The 22,205-nt window shown below is 39.3% G+C and overlaps 1 protein-coding gene across 10 annotated transcripts in view; it reads left to right on the plus strand.

The window, feature by feature from the left end:
* col7a1l (collagen type VII alpha 1-like) overlaps window positions 1-22,205 on the plus strand; it is a 277,370-nt gene that overhangs the window by 165,998 nt on the left and 89,167 nt on the right. For all 10 annotated transcript variants that reach the window (XM_060903444.1, XM_060903446.1, XM_060903447.1 and 7 more), the window contains 13 exons: window positions 1,093-1,161; window positions 1,295-1,390; window positions 2,187-2,213; window positions 2,303-2,356; window positions 5,872-5,943; window positions 6,228-6,287; window positions 6,369-6,404; window positions 6,494-6,538; window positions 6,618-6,653; window positions 10,941-10,985; window positions 15,708-15,743; window positions 17,571-17,606; window positions 17,722-17,754. In XM_060903444.1, coding sequence (XP_060759427.1) covers window positions 1,093-1,161; window positions 1,295-1,390; window positions 2,187-2,213; window positions 2,303-2,356; window positions 5,872-5,943; window positions 6,228-6,287; window positions 6,369-6,404; window positions 6,494-6,538; window positions 6,618-6,653; window positions 10,941-10,985; window positions 15,708-15,743; window positions 17,571-17,606; window positions 17,722-17,754 — 645 coding nt within the window. The remainder of the gene's footprint in view (window positions 1-1,092; window positions 1,162-1,294; window positions 1,391-2,186; window positions 2,214-2,302; window positions 2,357-5,871; window positions 5,944-6,227; window positions 6,288-6,368; window positions 6,405-6,493; window positions 6,539-6,617; window positions 6,654-10,940; window positions 10,986-15,707; window positions 15,744-17,570; window positions 17,607-17,721; window positions 17,755-22,205) is intronic.

Here is a 22,205-nt window from a genome sequence, read left to right on the forward strand (position 1 = left end):
GACTAAAACTCAAAGAAACTGAACTCTTGAATTAAGACAAAATCAGAATCCCGATGAATGTGGTACGGTACAGGAAAAAGTTAACTTTTTACGCCATTATTATTCTACTCCCAGACCAGCTTTGTGCTTAAAGTGGAAAATAACATTGGACCACATTCTCTACTGGAATGATAATATAAAACATTTAAGATAGGAAATGTTTGATTCCATCAAGGTTATTCATTTATTCCATTCAAAATCTCATTAAAAGACGGGGATTCTCCGCGATGTTGACAGTCACTGGAAGCTGCGATTACTGTTTCTGTATTTGATTGGTCGAGTGGAGAAATCACGTTCTGTGGAAAATCAGAAGTGGTGCTTGTTGCGTTTTGGAAAGAAAGGGGATATACAGTACAATGCAGAGGAACGTGGTGGATATTACGTTTTTCATAAAGTTGATTTTGGAACTTTGAATAGTGATCAAATTCCAAACTTCTTTTGGCAGTAACTTGATTTTTTTTTTTTTTATGCCACTTATTGTGTTTTGGAACCTCTTCATATATGTATGTGTCTTCGAGTGGTGAATGTATATATCACGAGTGAGCGAATCAAACGAGTGAAAATATTTTTAACACGAGAAGATAAACTTCATATCTTTGTGCCACCGTGTAATGTTCCTTATATTATATGGACACAACCACACACACGTAAAAAAAAATGCAAGTTCATCAAAAGAATTTTAATTTTGAACCGGTTCACGATTTTGACAACACGCATCTAGTAAGCGGGAAAACACTGGGAGTGACGTCATCGGAGTGAAATATCGGGAATTATGTCACTCAGATCCGTGATGTATTTCATATGAAAAATGCAAGTTTTTCAACACGAGATGATAAACTTCATATCTTCAAGCCAACGTGTGATTTTTCTTTTTATTATATCGACACATTCACAAACAAAAAGTCCCCAAATTTATCAAAACAATTCATCGATTTCCTCACGAGTGACAGATAGAGATTTATGTCACGGTTTTGGTTCTCCATGTCCTGGATGGAACTCGGATGAAAAACACTGAGGTGAAAATGGAGCACTGGGATTTGATCTGTTTTGCAGGGAGAACCTGGATATGCAATAGGAAGCATGGATGTTGTCCTGGGACGTAAAGGAGAACCAGGACCATCTGTAGGTTTATTTAAAATGATTTCTTTGAACTCTACACTTCACTTTCTCTTGCACATTTCCATCTGATTATATTAATACCATCATAGCAGATGTATCACAGTGTAGATGTTTTTTGTTTTGCTTTGTATAACAGGGTCCTCAGGGACCTCCAGGCATACCAGGGGTTGCAGGGCCTCCAGGACTCCCGGGACAGTCTGGACCACCCGGCATTCCCGGCATTTCTGTAAAGGTAAATGGTTTAAAGACCAAAAAGTATGGTCTTGATTTTGGTCAATAATATTAAAGGAGGGCGGCACGGTGGTGTAGTGGTTAGCGCTGTCGCCTCACAGCAAGAAGGTCCTGGGTTCGAGCCCCGTGGCCGGCGAGGGCCTTTCTGTGTGGAGTTTGCATGTTCTCCCCGTGTCCGCGTGGGTTTCCTCCGGGTGCTCCGGTTTCCCCCACAGTCCAAAGACATGCAGGTTAGGTTAACTGGTGACTCTAAATTGAGCGTAGGTGTGAATGTGAGTGTGAATGGTTGTCTGTGTCTATGTGTCAGCCCTGTGATGACCTGGCGACTTGTCCAGGGTGTACCCCGCCTTTCGCCCGTAGTCAGCTGGGATAGGCTCCAGCTCGCCTGCGACCCTGTAGAAGGATAAAGCGGCTACAGATAATGAGATGAGATGAGATATTAAAGGAACTGTCTGAAAATACTTACGTCGTTAATAGCGAATGAAGGCAGGCAGCCACCTATTTAGTGTTGTGTAAGCTGCTGTGGCTGGTTGTGTTTTCCAGCCGTGCTCCTGGATCACTCCTGCTCTGTGTATTTTGTTTTATCTGCTTTACACCTCAGCCAACTACTAATTGACAAGCTCATCCTGAGTTGACATGTACGGTATATGTTAAAGCAGGGTGAAAAATCTTCACCTGGTGCTGTACTTTTGTGTGTTTTTTTAATAGATAGAATTAAAAGCATGCCTTGGAAATGTAAATTTTAATGTTCAAAAGAGTATGTTTGAGGACTGTGTTCTGGTTTTATACCTTTACAGGGTGAAACTGGAGAGCCTGGTCTTAAAGTGAGTTAACAGTATACTATTCCAACAATGTACTATCATTTAATAATTAGGTAAAAGTATTTATTTTGAATGAATTTTCTTTTCTTCAGGGTCCACGCGGGAAGCCAGGACCCAAAGGAGAAAAGGGGGAAGCTGGAGAAAATGTTAGTTCTCCAAATTCTTAAATTTTTATCAACAATTCAAAAGCTGTTTATACTCATCAGTACACTGTATATAATCCATGATTGAGAAAGATTATTCATATTCAAAATCAACACCCAAATACACACCTCCCTTCGGTGCTCCTTCAGTCATCATCATCATTCGCCCATATCATCATTCCGACGGTGGGCTGCAGTGTCCACGATTTGCTTCCAAGCTGTTCTATTTTTCGTCGCTCTATATGCATCTGGCACCGACAGTGCTGTCCACGTGATGATGTCATCCATCCATTATCTTCTTGGTCTTCCTCTTTTTCTTTTTCCATGTAGAAGGCCGAATAGAATGTCCTTCTCTAATGACTCCGACTGTCTCGAGACATGACCGTAGTAACTTAGTTTCCTTCTTTTAACCATTTCCAGCAGTTGACGATCGACTTTAGCCTCTTATAAAACATTTTCGTTTGTTTTCTTTGGTGTTCATGGTATTCTCATCATTCTTCTCAGGCACCTCATTTCGAACGCATCAATTTTCTTCTCTTCATGATTACCCAAGCTTCACAACCATATGTTGCCACCAGCCAGACAAGTGCCTTTACCAATCTGTATTTTGTTGCTCTGCTAATCCCTCTATTCTTCCATATAGTATTTAACTTTGACATTACTGCTGCTCCAAGTCCCAAACGTGCCGTTACTTCTTTGTAACAGTCGCCGCCATCTTTAATTCTGAAGCCAAGGTATGCAAATTCAGACACCTGTTCCAATTATGACCCCTCAGTTACCACATCAATATTTTTACCATTAAGTCTCATAACCTTGGTTTTGCTGGTATTAATTTGTAAACCATACTCCTTTCCCGTGTTAATTAATCTGTCCAACAATTCTTGTAGTTCTTTTTCTGATGTTGCTATTAATACAATATCATCTGCGTTTCTTAAGTTACATATTCGTCTTCCCCCTATTTGGAATCCACTTTCAAATCCATCGAACGCATCCATCATGACCATTTCTGTCACTATGTTGAACAGGTATGGCGAAAGCACACATCCTTGCCTCACTCCTTTAAGTATTCAAAACCATTTCGATACTGTCCCTGCTACTCGTACCCTTGCCCTCTGATTCTTGTATAAATTTGAAAGTAGTTGAACTAGTTGTGCTGAGTACCCCATATTTAGCATGGTAAACCAAAGTTTGTCATGATGTATAGAATCAAACACTTTTTGAAAATCTACAAAGCACAAGTACAACGGTTGCTGGAACTCTCTTGCCTTATTCATAATGAGATTTAGATTTGTTATTTGGTCTCTCGTTCCTCTTCCTGGACTAAAACCGGCTTGTTCCTGTGCGAGTTCTGTTTCTGTCTTTGCCTGGATGCGATCCAACACTATCTTCAATATAATTTTACTGCCATGCGAAACTAAAGCTATTGTCCTATAGTTTGTGGATTCAGCAAGATCTCCTTTTTTTGGAATAATCACGAATGTTGTTTCAGTCCATTCTTCTGGCCATTTACCTGTCTCCCATACTGATATTATCAGTCTATGCATCCTGTTAAGCACAGGTTCGCCTCCTTTTTTAAATAAATCTGCTGGCACTTCGTCTGATCCTGGTGCCTTTCTACTAGTCAATCGAGATCTAGCTCTAGCAACTTCACTTTTTAATAGTGGCGGTTCATGTTCCTCGGCTAGTATTGTTCGGTTGATTTCTTTGTCTTTATAAAGGTCTTCACAGTATTCTTTCCACTATTTGCAATATCTTCGGGATTTGTAAGAATCACACCATCTTTGCTTCTTGTCACATTGAGTCTTGGTGAAAATTTCTTTGTCAATCGCTTAACACTTTGGAACATTTTCCTGGTATTACCATTTTTGCTTTTTTTCTCAAGTTCCTTGCACATTGTGTCAATATGATGTCTTTTCATATTCTTCTTTGAACTTCACTCTTTAATTCTTTATATTTTTCTGGATTTTCCTTCCTAGCTTTCTATTTTTCATCTACTAATTTCATTGTTTCAACAGTAATCCACTCTTTCTGCCTCGCTTGTTTCTCATTACCGACAACTTCATTGGCTACCTCTTGCATGTTAGTTTTCAGTTGTAGCCATTACTCCTCAATTCCATCGCATTCAGCTAGACACTCAAACCTGCTTGATATCTTGCACATGTATTCAACTGTTTTTTCATTCAAAAGGCTGCTTATGTTTAACCTTCACTGCTTTGGTCGTTTAATAATAGTCAATTTTATTGATGCTGAGGTACGGCGGCGTAGAGGCGCGTCCTCCGGGTGGTGGATGGAGGAAACCCTTGTTAGCGGGGGTCGCACCGAATAACACGGAATAAGGTGCCTAGGAGAGGGAAAACTCTGATTCCAAACTGGGGTAGACAGAGCCCGCAAAGCCTTTTCAGGCAAATCTGTCTAGGAGACGGAAAACTCTGATTTCAAACCGGGGTAGATGGAACTCGCTAAGCCTTTTCAGGCAAATCTGTCTAGAAGAAGAAAAACTTCGAAATTAAACCACAATGGCAGAAGGGGTTGGGATCCGACTACCACTTTGGATCCTGAAGAGCAGTGGAAATGACAAGCTCCTTCAGTGGTGACCCCAAATGGGAGTAGTCGAAAGATGAAGAAGAAAAAGATTTTTAAAAAAATAAGCATATAGTTGTTGATATGGTGATGTTTTCTGGAAGGGAACACATTTTTTACATTTATGAGAATAGTCTCCTGCGTACAAGTTTTCTGACAATGGAGAGTCATCAGGACAGCAAAGTTTATACTTTGCAGTTTCATGGTAACAAGCCATGTTGGTTAACAAGCACCATTTTTTGTCTTAGAATGTTAAAAGAGACAAAAAGGGGTTGGTGAGGGAACAACTGTTTATAGCTGCTAACACGTACATTAAGTGCTGGGGCTCTGAGTCTCCATGTGCCGGTTGTTTATTAACAATATCAAGGTTCACAATCCAAAATCAGATCATGACCAAAGTGAAACACTGACACAAAGAGAAAATCCTACAGAGTAGTTGAATAACAAGGCAACAGTCAAGCAATGATTAGAATTAAGATTCGGAACTTACACTGACTTGGTGGCAAGACTTCGCAATGTACATGAATGTGAATCGTCCTTATATAGTCCTTATATGGCAGATGTTCTGCCTTACGAGGGTAAGTCAAAAAGTTCTAAGACAGATGTTATAATTTCAAAAGGAATTCAGAAGAATTCAAAAAAAGGAATACAAAGAAGGAATTCTCTGATGGAAACATTGCTTGCAGAACTTTTTAGACTTAAATGGAGGATATGTAGAGAAATAGCTTTGTTATTTCCATAAATAAAGATTTTTTCAATTTGTCTTAGAACTTTTTGACTTACCCTCGTATTTGCTGTTGCAACCTCGGGTGTAAACTTATAAAGAGACTGTAAAACCAAAACAGATACATTCAGTTAAACACAATGCATGAAAATATTTTTATATTGGAATTTTATATTTTTTGTATCACTGATATATTTTTTAACTGGGGGACAAGGGTCTAGCAGGTTTACCTGGACCAATAGGAGTGGACGGAAATCCTGGACTTTCTGGACAGAAAGGTGAAAAGGTAAATACAAATACTGTAGAATAGATGTGATGTTACAGTTCAAACGACAGCGAGATCAATCCTAGAATGCTTTTGACAGTTATATAAAACTCATCTAAACCAGTACCGTTCTTTCTTCCACCTCATTGTTCCACTGTGAAGCAGTTCATTAAGTTCTTCTCAGACCGATGCCTTATTTCACATCAGAGTTGGCACTTAGACGTGATAATGCAGGGTTTTAATTCTGCATTTATCTGGCTAAAGGAGAGCACAGGTTTATGTGATCATTCTCGGCTGTTATGTAGGGAGAAAATGGAGTTGGAATTCCCGGTGTCCAAGGTCCACAGGGTTCTCCTGGAGAAAAGGTTTATATTTCAATCATTCCAGATAAACACATAATGTTGATATGTAATGTTGATTTGAAACATCTTTTCTGCTGGTTTCAGGGAAATATGGGGCTCACAGGGCCAGTTGGACCAAAGGTAAAGTTGTAACCATCAAATCAGTGCCAAATATTATGTGGTTGATTCAACAATACTTTGAAAAAAAAAAAAGTTTGGCGTGTTCACAGGGCGTGCAAGGAATTCAGGGAGGGACAGGACCGAGTGGCCTCAGGGTATGTGTAGGAACCGTATTGTCCTAAATGTACAGCTTGCAGATATGTTTTCTTACAGATTTCTTTTGTCTGTGTTTAGGGAAAAAGAGGTTTGAAAGGGGATCAAGGAGACAAGGTAATACACAGAGTCATCATTAAACCAAACAGTTACTGTATATTCACCTCATTTACAGGTCAGGTTCTTCTCCCAAAAAAGCTTAATGATTTATTCAGATATCCTCTGTGCTGTTGCTTAAACCGCAGCATTGTTGAATCACAGGCTAGTGTGAAGATATCAACATTTCAAGACTAAACTTAACTAACATATGCGATACATAGTACAACCCCGATTCCAAAAAAGTTGGGACAAAGTACAAATTGTAAATAAAAATGGAATGCATGTGGATGTGGAAGTTTCAAAATTCCATATTTTATTCAGAATAGAACATAGATGACATATCAAATGTTTAAACTGAGAAAATGTATCATTTAAAGAGAAAAATTAGGTGATTTTAAATTTCATGACAACAACACATCTCAAAAAAGTTGGGACAAGGCCATGTTTCCCACTGTGAGACATCCCCTTTTCTCTTTACAACAGTCTGTAAACGTCTGGGGACTGAGGAGACAAGTTGCTCAAGTTTAGGGATAGGAATGTTAACCCATTCTTGTCTAATGTAGGATTCTAGTTGCTCAACTGTCTTAGGTCTTTTTTGTTGTATCTTCCGTTTTATGATGCGCCAAATGTTTCCTATGGGTGAAAGATCTGGACTGCAGGCTGGCCAGTTCAGTACCCGGACCCTTCTTCTACGCAGCCATGATGCTGTAATTGATGCAGTATGTGGTTTGGCATTGTCATGTTGGAAAATGCAAGGTCTTCCCTGAAAGAGACGTCGTCTGGATGGGAGCATATGTTGCTCTAGAACCTGGATATACCTTTCAGCATTGATGGTGTCTTTCCAGATGTGTAAGCTGCCCATGCCACACGCACTAATGCAACCCCATACCATTAGAGATGCAGGCTTCTGAACTGAGCGCCGATAACAACTCGGGTCGTCCTTCTCCTCTTTAGTCCGAATGACACGGCGTCCCTGATTTCCATAAAGAACTTCACATTTTGATTCGTCTGACCACAGAACAGTTTTCCACTTTGCCACAGTCCATTTTAAATGAGCCTTGGCCCAGAGAAGACGTCTGTGCTTCTGGATCGTGTTTAGATACGGCTTCTTCTTTAAACTATAGAGTTTTAGCTGGCAACGGCGGATGGCACGGTGAATTGTGCTCACAGATAATGTTCTCTGGAAATATTCCTGAGCCCATTTTGTGATTTCCAATACAGAAGCATGCCTGTATGTGATGCAGTGCCGTCTAAGGGCCCGAAGATCACGGGCACCCGGTATGGTTTTTTGGCCTTGACCCTTACGCACAGAGATTCTTCCAGATTCTCTGAATCTTTTGATGATATTATGCACTGTAGATGATGATATGTTCAAACTCTTTGCAATTTTACACTGTCGAACTCCTTTCTGATATTGCTCCACTATTTGTCGGCGCAGAATTAGGGGGATTGGTGATCCTCTTCCCATCTTTACTTCTGAGAGCCGCTGCCACTCCAAGATGCTCTTTTTATACCCAGTCATGTTAATGACCTATTGCCAATTGACCTAATGAGTTGCAATTTGGTCCTCCAGCTGTTCCTTTTTTGTACCTTTAACTTTTCCAGCCTCTTATTGCCCCTGTCCCAACTTTTTTGAGATGTGTTGCTGTCATGAAATTTCAAATGAGCCAATATTTGGCATGAAATTTCAAAATGTCTCACTTTCGACATTTGATATGTTGTCTATGTTCTATTGTGAATACAATATCAGTTTTTGAGATTTGTAAATTATTGCATTCCGTTTTTATTTACAATTTGTACTTTGTCCCAACTTTTTTGGAATCGGGGTTGTACCTAGTATGAGATTTGTTTCAGACTGAAAGCCTGTTAATATACATGAAAGGCAAGAACATGAGTAAATATTTGAACCATTTACTTCAGACAAAAAATATGACAAGATTATTTCAAATAGGTAAATTATTTTATTTCAGTTTAACCATGGGCAGCACGGTGGTGTAGTGGTTAGCGCTGTCGCCTCACAGCAAGAAGGTCCTGGGTTCGAGCCCCGTGGCCGGCGAGGGCCTTTCTGTGCGGAGTTTGCATGTTCTCCCCGTGTCCGCGTGGGTTTCCTCCGGGTGCTCCGGTTTCCCCCACAGTCCAAAGACATGCAGGTTAGGTTAACTGGTGACTCTAAATTGAGCGTAGGTGTGAATGTGAGTGTGAATGGTTGTCTGTGTCTATGTGTCAGCCCTGTGATGACCTGGCGACTTGTCCAGGGTGAACCCTGCCTTTCGCCTGTAGTCAGCTGGGATAGGCTCCAGCTTGCCTGCGACCCTGTAGAACAGGATAAAGCGGCTAGAGATAATGCGATGTTTAACCATGATGTTCCCATAACCAGTCGTTTTCTTCTTAGTTTTAGTATACAATAATAACCCTGGTTCTTACTCTTGTTACTCTTGTTTTTAGTTTGAATATTATGTTCTTTACATTAATAATGTTCTTTTCTTGCTGAATGTAAAATCTTTGACTGTGCTCTTACTTCTGGGACACCCTCTAGGTTACTCGCTCAGCACTTAGCTACAAATCAGGATGAAGTCTTGGCAATAAGGTTATATGGCAAGATGTTAGAATGTAGTGACACCCTAAAGTGCTAATACAACTACAACCCTGATTCCAAAAAAGTTGGGACAAAGTACAAATTGTAAATAAAAACGGAATGCAATAATTTACAAATCTCAAAAACTGATATTGTATTCACAATAGAACATAGACAACATATCAAATGTCGAAAGTGAGACATTTTGAAATTTCATGCCAAATATTGGCTCATTTGAAATTTCATGACAGCAACACATCTCAAAAATTGGCAATAGGTCATTAACATGACTGGGTATAAAAAGAGCATCTTGGAGTGGCAGCGGCTCTCAGAAGTAAAGATGGGAAGAGGATCACCAATCCCCCTAATTCTGCGCCGACAAATAGTGGAGCAATATCAGAAAGGAGTTCAACAGTGTAAAATTGCAAAGAGTTTGAACATATCATCATCTACAGTGCATAATATCATCAAAAGATTCAGAGAATCTGGAAGAATCTCTGTGCGTAAGGGTCAAGGCCAAAAAACCATACCGGGTGCCCGTGATCTTCGGGCCCTTAGACGGCACTGCATCACATACAGGCATGCTTCTGTATTGGAAATCACAAAATGGGCTCAGGAATATTTCCAGAGAACATTATCTGTGAACACAATTCACCGTGCTATCCGCCGTTGCCAGCTAAAACTCTATAGTTCAAAGAAGAAGCCGTATCTAAACACGATCCAGAAGTGCAGACGTCTTCTCTGGGCCAAGGCTCATTTAAAATGGACTGTGGCAAAGTGGAAAACTGATCTGTGGTCAGACGAATCAAAATTTGAAGTTCTTTATGGAAATCAGGGACGCCGTGTCATTCGGACTAAAGAGGAGAAGGACGACCCAAGTTGTTATCAGCGCTCAGTTCAGAAGCCTGCATCTCTGATGGTATGGGGTTGCATTAGTGCGTGTGGCACGGGCAACTTATATATCTGGAAAGACACCATCAATGCTGAAAGGTATATCCAGGTTCTAGAGCAACATATGCTCCCATCCAGACGACGTCTCTTTCAGGGAAGACCTTGCATTTTCCAACATGACAATGCCAAACCACATACTGCATCAATTACAGCATCATGGCTGCGTAGAAGAAGGGTCCGGGTACTGAACTGGCCAACCTGCAGTCCAGATCTTTCACCCATAGAAAACATTTGGCGCATCATAAAATGGAAGATACGACAAAAAAGACCTAAGACAGTTGAGCAACTAGAATCCTACATTAGACAAGAATGGGTTAACATTCCTCTCCCTAAACTTGAGCAACTTGTCTCCTCAGTCCCCAGACGTTTACAGACTGTTGTAAAGAGAAAAGGGGATGTCTCACAGTGGGAAACATGGCCTTGTCCCAACTTTTTTGAGATGTGTTGTTGTCATGAAATTTAAAATCACCTAATTTTTCTCTTTAAATGATACATTTTCTCAGTTTAAACATTTGATATGTCATCTATGTTCTATTCTGAATAAAATATGGAATTTTGAAACTTCCACATCATTGCATTCCGTTTTTATTTACAATTTGTACTTTGTCCCAACTTTTTTGGAATCAGGGTTGTATAATAAATGGACCCTTTTTTAAATAACTGATTAAACCTAAGAATAGATCTCTGAGACTTCTCCCAAAGACCTCCAGTGAGAATCTGAAAAGCTTATTTATTGTGTAAGTGACTGATTTTTAACTTAACCTCACTTTCTGTCACAGGGTGATCGTGGAGAAATAGGGCCTATGGGACCTCAGGGATTAACAGTAAGTCAGTGCTTTACCTATTATTACTCTTCTGTCCTGGCAGAACCTTATACTTACTGCTGAAAAAAAAAACATTCAGGCCTTCACTGTGACAGGACAGAATGCAGCAACAACAAGAAAGAAACCACTGTTTACACGAACAACTCTTCTCCTGTTATCTTTCAGTACCTTCAGTTCTGGTCAGTCCGGCTTGACACCTCTGCAGCTATGAGGTGTTCTTCTATTCGCACTAAAGGATCAGCCATATTTGCTAACAAGTAGAGTCATATTGACTGCTCATGTAATATCCTACAAACTCTCTAAGGCGTTTGAGATGGGATTCCATCAAGACTTGAACCTTACACTCCTCATGCATACATCGTCCTGGGAAAAGCTATAACCTTGGAAAGAATTCATGTGAAACTTAACAATTTATGTGAAGATATTTGATCAGATATAGAGCATCAGTGTAGGATGACACTGATGGCATATAACAGGCTCATTAATCAACCCCTGGAACAAGGGCGAGGAATTTACCAGTCCAAAAGCCATGACTAAACTCTCTTGTGGTTTGAAGGTTATTGAGATTTCCACTTCTACTTTCTGGATACTAATGAGGCTGTAAATATTTGGGTCTAAATTAGCATAGATACAGACTCCACTCTTAATAAGGTCAGTCTTTGAGCGTAACCTTATCAAGCTCTCCATGGTCAATAGAGAATCAGGAGCCTGTGAAAAATAATCTTCATGACATCAGAACACATAATGGACTCTTAAAGCTGGGGAACATTGGAGAAACAGCAAGCGTAAGCTGGATTTTGAAAGTATCCACCTGAAAAATCACACCCCACTCTTCAGTGCTCCCTCCAAAACCACTCCTCCAAAACACCTGAATGCACATTGCCTGACTACTGCTAGAGGACGAGTCTTCAAGACAGAGTGTTGGGGGAGTGTAGCATGTCCTGGTCATATCCTCATGTCTCATTCATATGTAAGAAAACACCTAGCTTTATCATAATGAATATAAACAATAAACATGGCTGTTATCAGTGCTCACAGCTGTTGACTAGCTCGCTAGCTTTAGCAGTATGTCTGCGGTATGTATGCCTCACCTTGTGGAAGACTCTGGTCAAGCGCAATGAATGCACAGGCAGTGTGTGTGCAGGCAGACAGGTAGGTAGGCCATCCAGTCAATTTATTTGGATTGAAGGAAATTATTAGACAGGCTTTTTACAGACCTGCGACTGCTACAGATGATGTATTTTTTTTCCTTTTATTGTCAGAGCATTTGATTTATTCATTCAGAGAATGAATTTATTCATTCACGTCCATCGCCCTGCTGTTTCAGTCAATCCTTTGACAGCAGCACGATGCATCAAATCACGCAGATACAAATCAGGAGCTTCAGTTACTGTTCACAATGTTCAAACATCAGAACGGGAAAAATTGTGATCTCACAGTGAAGTGTGACTTTCTTTCACTGTGGTATGGGTGTTGGTTTGAGTCAGATGGTGGTTGGTGGTTTGAGTATTTCAGAAGCTGCTGATCTCCTGGGGTTTTCACACACAACAGTCTCTAGAGTTTACACAGAATGGTGTGAAAAACAAAAAACATCACTGAGTGAGCGAGCGACAGTTCTGTGGGTGGAAACAAACGCCTTGTTGATAAGAGAGGGTCAGAGGGAAATGGACAGATTGGTTCAAGCTTTTTTGCCAGGAAGGAAACAGTAACTCATATAATCACTCTTTACAACCGTGGTGAGCAGAAAAGCATCTCAGCATGAAACAGCAGGACAGAAGAACACATTGGGCTCCGCTCCTGCAGCCAAGAACACACTGTAAAAAAAAATTTAGTCAAGCCAACTTAAAAATGTAACGCAACCTGCTGCCAAAGGATTTTGAGTAAACTCAACTCCGGGCCAAATAGTTGTGCTGACTTGCTCTTTTAAGTCGACACAGATGAGTATTTTATGTTGACCTTACTTTATTTAGCAAGTTCAGCGCATTCAAATTGTGATTTTGAAATAAATTGAAATAATCATTCCAATTAACTTGGAAAACCAAGTTGGCACAAAAAACATTAAGTTATCCTAAATTAGGATAACTTAATTAAATTATTCTCTTTTAATAATTTAATTATTCTTTTAAAGATTTTTTTTTTTTGCTTTTTCCACTTTTATTGGATAAGACAGTGTAGAGACAGGAAATGACCTCAGGTTGGAATCAAACCCAGGTCCCCGGATTTATAGCATGGTGCCTTATCCACCTGAGCCACGACACTCCAAAATGTTCTTTTAAGTTCACATAGAAGAGTATTTTATGTTGAGGTAACCTGACTTGCCTTTAGAAGTTCAGTCCAACAAATTGTTTAGTTGAAATAAATTGAAATAATAATGCCAATTAACTTAGAAGAGCAAGTTGGCACATCATGGTTCTAAGTTGAGTTTACTCAAAATCCTTTGGCAGCAGGTTGCGTTATATTTTTAAGTTGGCTTGACTATTTTTTTTTTACAATGATTTAGTGTGCATTACATTTTTTAGTTAACACAAACCTCTCAACACTTAAGTTCTACTTCACTTTGCCTATTATTACACAAACAGAAACAAATACCGACATACAAGGAGGGAATTCCCTGGCCTCTGTTGAGGAAAGCTTAGTCTGTACTCCGATACAACATCTCATGTCAGTTTCCACGGACTTCTCACTCCACCCGACCGTTGAAACTTTCGAACTTGTGAAGTGCGCATGCGCAGTGGCATCAGTTAAGGGGCGTCAATCAGCACTTGAATATATAAGTTCACTTACCGTGACTTAATTTTCCAATTCCTATGAACTTGTGGTGAAGGAAAGGCATCTCAACTATTTTTTTTTTAGTTACTTGAACAATTAGAAGGGAACTTTGTTCATTCAACTTAGAATCCTTTTTTCACTCAACAATTTTGCAAGTTACATTTTTTACAGTTCAGGAATCCTAGCATCAAGAACACGCTCCTATTAACTTTTTAAACTTTCTTTTTTGACTCGCTCAATGTATTTTAGAGGAGTGGCTTTGGAGGGAGGGCTGAAGGCAGGGGGTGGGATGTTTTTCAGTTGGATACTTTCAAAATCTCGCTCATGCTTGTTGGTTTCTCCAAAATTACCTACCCTGCCTTTAAATATTGTACCTGGATGGGTTTAAATTTCCAAAATGGCAACATAAGACACCTCAGGGAAAAGTGTTTATTTGTCATTAAATAATATGGTATTAAGTTTATGGTATTATGTACAATATACCGCATGCTAGCTACGGACTAGTGAACCTTAACATAGCTACCTGGCACAAATGTTAGCAGTACACACAGTTTAAAAGAGCACATACTGTATTAGGTTACAAAACATGATGCACAAAATTGTACATACATCCAAATTCCTCTTATAGGTTTGTCTTCCACTGATAGAAAGGTATTTTGTCCTTTTCTTTTGACTGAATGCATATCTTTATCCAGAACATTCTTAACAGATCTGGTTTTGCAGTTGGAATAGTTAGATTTCTACATAAAGGTGGGAAGGGTAGCCCATCGTAAGTCAGATAATGTCTCAGATTTCCAGTATACGCTAACTTGAAAAGTCAACAAATATTCTGCAACAACTACAAGTGAACGATTTTTCCACAAACTGCTCCCTCTTTCCAGTGACAAAAATGGGCTAAGAGATGGTTCAGGGTACATCTGTGACACCCAATAATGTCCTTTTTAAATTCTTTTGTTTCCTCTGCAATCATCTCTACAGTCGGTCTGCTCCTCTGATGCTATTTCAGTGATACAGCATGCTATTAGGAGAGAAAGGGTCGGGGCACCCTGGGGAAATTAAAGAAGATGATTAGTGAGGGGAAAGACTGCTCCATACATCTCTCTCTCTCTCTCTCTCTCTGGTCAGCAGTAGGTTTAACCCCACACTTGAGCACAACAAGATCTGCATGAATTGAAATGATTCACATTCCTGGATGAGGCTTTACCCTGATAAAAATCGAAGAGGCATGTCAGGATCCTTGATTGTCGTGATAAATTATTAATCTTTCCATTATAACTCTGCTGATGGAAATCACAGCTATGAATCAACTTTGAGTCAGTTTAATATGAAACTTTACTGACTTTGACTACATGTATGACTGGATCGGTTAGCTGTCGTGTCTTGCATTAATAATTCATTCATTCATTCATTCATTATCTCTAGCCGCTTTATCCTTCTACAGGGTCGCAGGCGAGCTGGATCCTATCCCAGCTGACTACGGGCGAAAGGCGGGGTACACCCTGGACAAGTCGCCAGGTCATCACAGGGCTGACACATAGACACAGACAACCATTCACACTCACATTCACACCTACGGTCAATTTAGAGTCACCAGTTAACCTAACCTGCATGTCTTTGGACTGTGGGGGAAACCGGAGCACCCGGAGGAAACCCACGCGGACACGGGGAGAACATGCGAACTCCGCACAGAAAGGCCCTCGCCGGCCCCGGGGCTCGAACCCAGGACCTTCTTGCTGTGAGGCGACAGCGCTAACCACTACACCACCGTGCCGCCCTGCATTAATAATTACGCACCCAAAACTTCTGAGTCAAGACAAGGCTTTGGTGTAGGAGAGAAAAAGGAGAAAAGTCGAATCTGCATCACATTAAGCCTAAAAGCACCGGAAGCCAGTTGTAGCTGTTGAATACTAATCATGTTTAAGAGATCATGTATTCTGTTTGTTCTAAAACCAGGGCCTGCCTGGAGCTGTTGGATCGAAGGGTGAAGAGGTGAATGTCAAATTTTGTGATTTAAAATACTTTTTTTTTTTTTTTTGACAAATGGTGTATGGTTGCATGGTAATAATGTTGCAGTCATTTGCTTAAACTCCTTCGTCAGATAGCACACAAACAACACAATCGGCCTCATTTTTCAGGTGCATATGAACAGAATTATGTGTAAATTGTTCATACAAGAAGTCTGGGATTCATGAAAATCCTGTAAATTTAGAAGGATGTTCGTATCGTACTTGTGCTTCTGAGTGTGTGTAAATTTATACATAGTTTAAGTTTATTATTACTGATATTGTGCATGTTTCATACAAATATGTTCACATGCACATTACAATAATTATGTATACAACATCAACGTTACACAAAATTTAACTCCAAAATTGCTTAAAAGGAAAACCTAAAACATAACCATAATATTTTAAAATATGATAATAAAATAGATTAAGAATAAAACCATCTCAATATTAATCATGAAAAGCCTCTTTAAAAAGATAAGTCTTAAGTAATTTCTTAAAAATATTTACCAAGCAGTGTTGTAGTCGAGTCACTAAACCTCGAGTCCGAGTCCAGTCTCGAGTCCCCAGTGTTCAAGTCCAAGTCAAATCCAACTCATTAAAGAAAATTTCAAGTTGAGTCCGAGTCGTGTCCACTATTGATCCGAGTCGAGGCCGAGAACAAGACTCCAACCGCACCATGTGACGGTGTCTGTTTCAGCGCCATTAACATGAGTTTGTTCCTGAACATGGCGTATGAACAGGTGAATGTGCTTCTCTTTATCAGGGAGTGTGCAGTATTCTGTCAGAGATGGTTGGGAGACGGATGTAAGTGCAGAAGGTGTGTTTATTAATACAAGTGAAGACGGTAAACAATCCAGAACAGCAGGCAAAATCGTAAAATGGTGAAACAGGCGATAGGGCGAATGAGGCACAAACAGGCCATCAGAGACTCGGCAGGATCAAAGATGAGAAACAGGAAATCAGGGATCAGGAAACCAAACAAGGAAATAAGGCTTGGTAATGTGTCAGCAACGCAACTCAATACTTCGCAAAGTAAGTGGTTTTTTTTTTTGCAGTTTTTATATTGGCACACTGATTGCACCTTAATCCTGCGCAGGTGCAAGTAGAATAAATTATGTAAGTTACAGCTTTTTTTGGCCTATTTAGTTTACAGCCAACTAAAACCTGGGACTGAGCAGCACATAGATATTTTACTTTCCCAATAGACGAGCTCATCATTTGTCCACCTCTGAAGTACATCTGATGTTCTCATCTCATCTCATTATCTGTAGCCGCTTTATCCTGTCCTACAGGGTCGCAGGCAAGCTGGAGCCTATCCCAGCTGACTACGGGCGAAAGGCGGGGTACACCCTGGACAAGTCGCCAGGTCATCACAGGGCTGACACATAGACACAGACAACCATTCACACTCACATTCACACCTACGCTCAATTTAGAGTCACCAGTTAACCTAACCTGCATGTCTTTGGACTGTGGGGGAAACCGGAGCACCCGGAGGAAACCCACGCGGACACGGGGAGAACATGCAAACTCCACACAGAAAGGCCCTCACCGGCCACGGGGCTCGAACCCGGACCTTCTTGCTGTGAGGCGACAGCGCTAACCACTACACCACCGTGCCGCCCGACATCTGATGTTACTTTTCTCAAATTAGCTGCATGATGTGTTGATAAGAAGTGAAATGGATGCGTTAGGCTGATATCGGCTGAATGTTTTTGTTCTATCTAGGCGTAGTAGCTATTTAAATTTTATGAACCAATAAACCACAATTTTCCCAGAAGTATTAAGAGTTCATTGTGTTTCACAGGGACAGCGCGGAGCACCAGGAGACCCAGCTAAAGGCGTAAAATCACTTTTACTTTCATAAAATCACTTCATACAGTATAACGCAGGTTTTTCACATCAGCAAATACTCTTTTTTGTTGTTGTTGTTGTTGTTGTTTTTTTTTCTTATACAGATATTTGGACCCCCTGGGAAAAAGGGTACAAGGGTAAGGAAACTATTGTTCAAATAAGTATTGCTATAAATAATATCAAATGTGGTATTTATAATCCTAATAACCAGTTCAACTGAGATGCAACTCGTCAACACACGATAAAGCTTCTGAAGTAAAGGTAGGCCATCTGTAGGAGGCTCCCACGCATGCTGCGCTTGAGTTTGCTTGAACTTAATCAAATCTGGCAGTTTTTTTCCCCCGTGGGACGCCTTTATCTACGTTGATAAAAGCCAGGAATATGGCCGTCTCGGTGATGATTCATGCGCTGTTATTTAGTGAAGAGAGTACTCGTGTGAAACTAAAGTCTCCCAGAGGTTTACTTATCAATGAACATGACTTGTCGATGGAAAATAAGCAGCAATTACACTCCATACAGAGTTTACACAGCGGTCTCAGTTCACTGCAGCATTTAAGCATGTGATTTGTGATGTTCATTAAAAGTTTGACTTCATGTGCTGCACACTCGGAGCATGAAGGAACCTGACAGTTATGTAGCAGCACTGACAGTAATGATGTGATGAGTAAGAATGCCGTAATATAACACTGTTGATTCATGCTTCTGGTGCCATTTGTGTCCAACTACAAATACAGTGTGTTTTTCACACACAACACAATTCAGGTCACGGTTTGGTCTAAGAAGGAAATGTTCTGTACAATCGTTCTGCATTCAATTTCTGTCCATGATGTCTATTTCCTGTTGTAGTCGTGCCCATAACACTGCAGATTTCTCAAATACCTTTATCACGAGTACGTATTAGACTTACTTTCTTTCTGTCTTTTTCTTTTCTTTTTTGTAAATCTGGCAATACATTTTAGGATGCGTTTAAAATATACAATTACACACCACAGTTAACACACAGCCAGTAATTTTAACTGCCTGTTAGAGATTACAAAAATATTTATTAAGCTATTTTTAACTCCTCTTATTATTGTGCCTCTTCAAAGAGCACTCTTAACAGAATAAGAAAAGGGAAAAGGCAGAGCTGTTCAGCTCAGTGAGTACGGAACGCTCCGGAAGCGTACATTACCGTAACCGACTATTAGATAAACACTTCGAATGGTACAAATTGTAGAGCAACCTGAAACCAGAGAAATACATGAGCATTAAAAGTGAATAGAGTAAAAAAGTATTAAAAGTGCATGTTGGCTTTATAATTTATATTTATATACAAAGTCAGTTGGATGATGCTGTATCCATCCTGACGAGTAAAAAGAAATGGTTATGTATTGTGAGACTTACAGTCCTGTACAAAAGTCTGAGGCACATGTAAAGAAATGCTGTGGACCAAATAATGGCTTAAAAATAATGAAATAAAATGGTTCAACATAAAAAAATACTATAAACAGTAATCACTGAGCCGTAATAAATAACCCAAAGTCAATATTTGGTGTGAGACGACCCTTTGCTTTAAAAAAGACAATAGTATTCTGAGGTCCAGTGAGGTCAGTTTTATGTGGAAATGATCTGTAGGTTTTCCTGAGCATCTTACAGAACCAGCCACAGTTCTTCTGCACACTTTGACTGTCACACTCACTTCTTCATTTTACACCAAAACCCAGCAGCCTTCATTATGCTTTCTTTTTTCATCTGAAAAGTGATCGCTTATGGAATATGCTGCTCAGATACAGAATTTTTTTTCCTGTAACATTTAATTTTGTGCTAAAAAAAAAACCACGAACATTTGGAACTCTAAAATGTTTTTGTAATGTTTTGACTCGATAATGTAGAAGTCATAAAATAGAAATCTATAACAAAGTTTGTATGAAAAAGATAGGGTGCATAAGACTTTTACACAGTACTATATTTCAGAAGGACAGTGTATTGGTTGTAGGCTGCGTGCATTACAGTGCACTGTGGGTAATCACATCATGCATTATTATTTTCGGAATATAATTTGTCCACTGTGAATTCAGACAACCCGAAAAGAGCTGTGTCCCAAATATTGCATTAGGGCTGTGCAGTATGATGATGATGATGATGATGATAGAATACCAGTATTATGATAAATTTCGGAAGCCTATTGCTGCCATGCCAGAAATGTTTATGGTGATAACACAAAATGCTTTTCATGTTTTAACAAGATATTTTCATGTTATTATGACTTACAAACTTATCAAGTTATAACAAGACAATTTTCTTGTTATAACATGAAATATTATTGTTATATTACATAGACGCAAGTGTTTTACTGGGAAATACACCACTCATGTTTTTCATCCGAGCTCCATCCGGGACATGGAGAACCAAAACCGTGACATAAATCTCTATCTGTCACTCGTGAGGAAATTGATGAATTGTTTTGATAAATTTGGGGACTTTTTGTTTGTGAATGTGTCGATATAATAAAAAGAAAAATCACACGTTGGCTTGAAGATATGAAGTTTATCTTCTCGTGTTGAAAAACTGACATTTTTCCTACGAAATCCATCACGGATCTGAGTGACATATTTAAATAATATTGTCTGGTGTTGAGTGGTCTATCAGACATATTCCATTCAGCTAGCATGATGCCGAACAAGTCGAAGATGAGTAGCTGAATGGACTATATCTGATAGACCAGGAAAAAAAGCCAGCTAATATTATTATTATTATTATTATTATATACATATTCCTTTCGGGTGTTCAATGCGTCTTTCTCTTTCAAAATTCTCTCAAAGTCTTCCGTATTTAATGAATCAAACCTGGCGGCCATGTTTGTTTACAAATTGTCACAGTCACTCACTAGCATGGAAGTTTTACATCTCCGATGTGTGACGTCATGTTGTCTTGACAACCATGCAATATCGTAAACCATATTCAACGCTCATTCTCCATTGGGTAGAGTGATGTAATACATATAGGATAAGTAATATGCTAACAATATTGCATGCTATCAAATCACACTCTAAAACATTTCAGCCGTGTTTGGTTATGTCCACTTATTTTTTTCTCTTTAACTCAATGAGCTCTGAAAAGTGTTTTAATTTGAACTAATCTGTGCAAGTTTTCAAAGGTTAGACTTGAATTACTTAGTTGTCTTGACTAATTGAGACGACTTCTGAGTTGAAACAAAGATAATCGTCAAATTGAGTTAACTTGTATTTTCAAGGCAGCAGGTGAACTTCCATTTCTAAGTTAAACCAATTTGAAATATTTTACAGTGCAAATGAATGAAACCCGCTAGAAGGGAATAGAGCATGTTTTTATTACATCGAAAAAGTGCTCTTTATGTATAATAATTCCTGATCAATATTTCACTCCGATGATGTCACTCCCAGTGTTTTCCCGCTGACAAGACGTGCGTTGTCAAAATGGCGAACTGGTTCAAAATTAAAATTCTCTTGATTAACAAGTGTTTTTTTGTGGATGTGTCCATATAACATAAAGAACATTACACGGTGGCATGAAGATATGAAGTTTGTCTTCTCGTGTTGAAAAATATATCACTCATTTGCTTTTCTCACTCTTGATATATACATTCAACACTGGAAGATAAACTTTATAGCTTTGTGCGATGTGTAATATCCTCTATATAACAAAATATTTCACGTTATAACAAGATAACTTGTATTGTTAGGCTATAAGGAAACGATGTGTATAGAACAGATAAACCGAGAAATACGGCTCATTTACACGAATTGATCATGCTTGAGTTGAGACACAGCGAGATTCTGCTGTTATTGAGCATGGGGGATGGTATTGTAATAAATATGCGTAAGATACATCGTATGTTATATATGAGTAATGTTGTTATAACGTGATAACTTTGCCTGTTGTAATAACGTAAAAACAACTTATCACAATAAACTTTTTCATGTTATAACGTGATATTGAGTCTTTTGTTGTTGTTGTTGTTCTGGTGTAGCAGCAATACACTTCCATAATAAATTCTCACAATACACGTTTGTTTGTTTTTAAAATATGCCAGGTATCATCAATATTGTATCAACATTGTAACAGTTATTAGATGATAAATTTTCATAGAGAATCTTTGAAAGGGTGAAAAAAGTACAGAATTAAAGAATTAATTTTCCCTTTTAAAAAATATTCCTTCCTTTTCATCCATCCATCCATCCATCCATTATCTGTAGCCGCTTTATCCTGTTCTACAGGGTCGCAGGCAAGCTGGAGTCTATCCCAGCTGACTACGGGCGAGAGGCGGGGTTCACCCTGGACAAGTCGCCAGGTCATCACAGGGCCGACACCTTCCTTTTCAGTGTTAAATAATTTATTTCTGTAGATGTTATATACAAGCATAACCCACTTATCACAGGTATCACTACTGTTTTATTGGCTGCTTATATCATGTATCATAGAAATGTCTTGTATCGTGATGTGATCATTTTTGTCAGATTGCCCACCCATGTACAGTAATACGCTGTACAGTGGTGGATAGGGAACAAATCTAAATACGTTGTGTGTTGAATTATTCTTTTTTTTCCATGAAGAGCAGAAAAAAGTGTTA

The sequence above is a fragment of the Neoarius graeffei genome, chromosome 21 (genome assembly GCF_027579695.1).
Source record: "Neoarius graeffei isolate fNeoGra1 chromosome 21, fNeoGra1.pri, whole genome shotgun sequence".
NCBI lineage: Eukaryota > Metazoa > Chordata > Actinopteri > Siluriformes > Ariidae > Neoarius > Neoarius graeffei.